General features: G+C 52.5%; 1 protein-coding gene across 2 annotated transcripts in view; it reads left to right on the top strand.

The window, feature by feature from the left end:
- DEF8 (differentially expressed in FDCP 8 homolog (mouse)) overlaps nt 1–1354 on the top strand; it is a 17258-nt gene that overhangs the window by 5779 nt on the left and 10125 nt on the right. For both annotated transcript variants that reach the window (XM_012657178.1, XM_012657179.1), the window contains exon 4: nt 1174–1323. In XM_012657178.1, coding sequence (XP_012512632.1) covers nt 1174–1323 — 150 coding nt within the window. The remainder of the gene's footprint in view (nt 1–1173; nt 1324–1354) is intronic.

Genomic DNA, 1354 nt, shown 5'->3' with positions numbered 1-1354 from the left:
AAAAAGTTTGAAAACCTTTTAGTTTTATGCACACCATCTCCAACTTTTGAGAGAAACATTATAGTAACGTTAAAATGTAACTTACATTTAAAAAGATTCAGCCAGAACCCCCCTATACAAATTCTAATTCACTTTTTTTTTTTTTTGGGAGACAGAGTCTGGCTCTGTTGCCCTGGCTAAAATACAGTGGTGCCATCATAGCTCACAGCAACCTCAAACTCCTGGCCTCGAGCGATCCTCCTGCCTCAGCCTTCCGAGTAGCTGGGACTACAGACATGCACCACCATGCCCGGCTAATTTTTTCTATATATATATTTTTAGTTGTCCAGATAATTTCTTTCTATTTTTTAGTAGAGACGGGGGTCTCGCTTTTGCTCAGGCTGGTCTTGAACTCTTGACCTTGGGCTATCCTCCTGCCTCGGCCTCCCAGAGTGCTAGGATTACAGGCGTGAGCCCCCACGCCCGGCCTCTAATTCACTTTTCATTTTGTATGTGGCCTTCAAACTTTGCCCATACAGATATGCATTTCATATATGTGTTTTATATCTTTATTACAACACGTGTTGAACACTTCCTTTGGGCCGTAGAGTGAGCTCCAAGGGTGAGGGAAGGGTGCCTGGACCTCTCGAGCCCAGCAACCTGGAGGAGGAAGACAGCTCCTGAGGGCAGGGCAGCCTGAGCTCCCAGCTCTGAGACCTGAGCCTGTCTCCCCCAGTGGCTGCCGAGTGTTCTGAGTCTGGGGGCTCGTCTGGCCCCGGGCCCCTGGCTCGCTGGGTGCTGAGAGCAGCTGGGCGTGTGTGGGCTTGGCACTTCCGCCGGAGGCCACTGGCTCTTCTTCGAGACAGCAAATGTCATTTCCCTAGCTTTCCTCCAAGAGGAAGTTCTTCAGAAGTGAGGGAAATGCTGTAGCTAAAAAAGCAATTGGGTTTCTAAAAGAAGGAAGTTGTCTTTTGAAAAGCTTCCTGCAAACATTAGGTCTTAAGAGGCCTGGCACGAGGTGGACCCTAACCGTGCTGCCAACCCTCCGGGCCTTAAGCAAGTCCTCAGCCCTCTGGCTTCAGTTTCCTCATCTGGGTGTAGGGGGTGAGGTCTGCTCTGGGCCTAACTGTCTCTGAGGATGGGCGTAGCCCTAACGGGTGGGCATCTGACTGCCCCCAACCCCAACCCGGGCAGGGTCTGTTCCTGGCCTCCGACATCCAGCAGCTGCAGCAGGCCATCGAGGAGTGCAAGCGGGTGATTCTGGAGCTGCCCGAACAGTCGGAGAAGCAGAAGGATGCTGTGGTCCGGCTCATCCACCTCCGGCTGAAGCTCCAGGAGCTGAAGGTGGGTGCTGGCGGGGGGCGTGGAGCTGTGC

This window comes from Propithecus coquereli, unplaced genomic scaffold (assembly GCF_000956105.1).
Source record: "Propithecus coquereli isolate 6110/MARCELLA unplaced genomic scaffold, Pcoq_1.0 Scaffold531, whole genome shotgun sequence".
Classification (NCBI taxonomy): Eukaryota; Metazoa; Chordata; class Mammalia; order Primates; family Indriidae; genus Propithecus; species Propithecus coquereli.
Note: the sequence above shows the minus strand (reverse complement) of the source record. Positions and strands in the feature narration are given on the sequence as shown.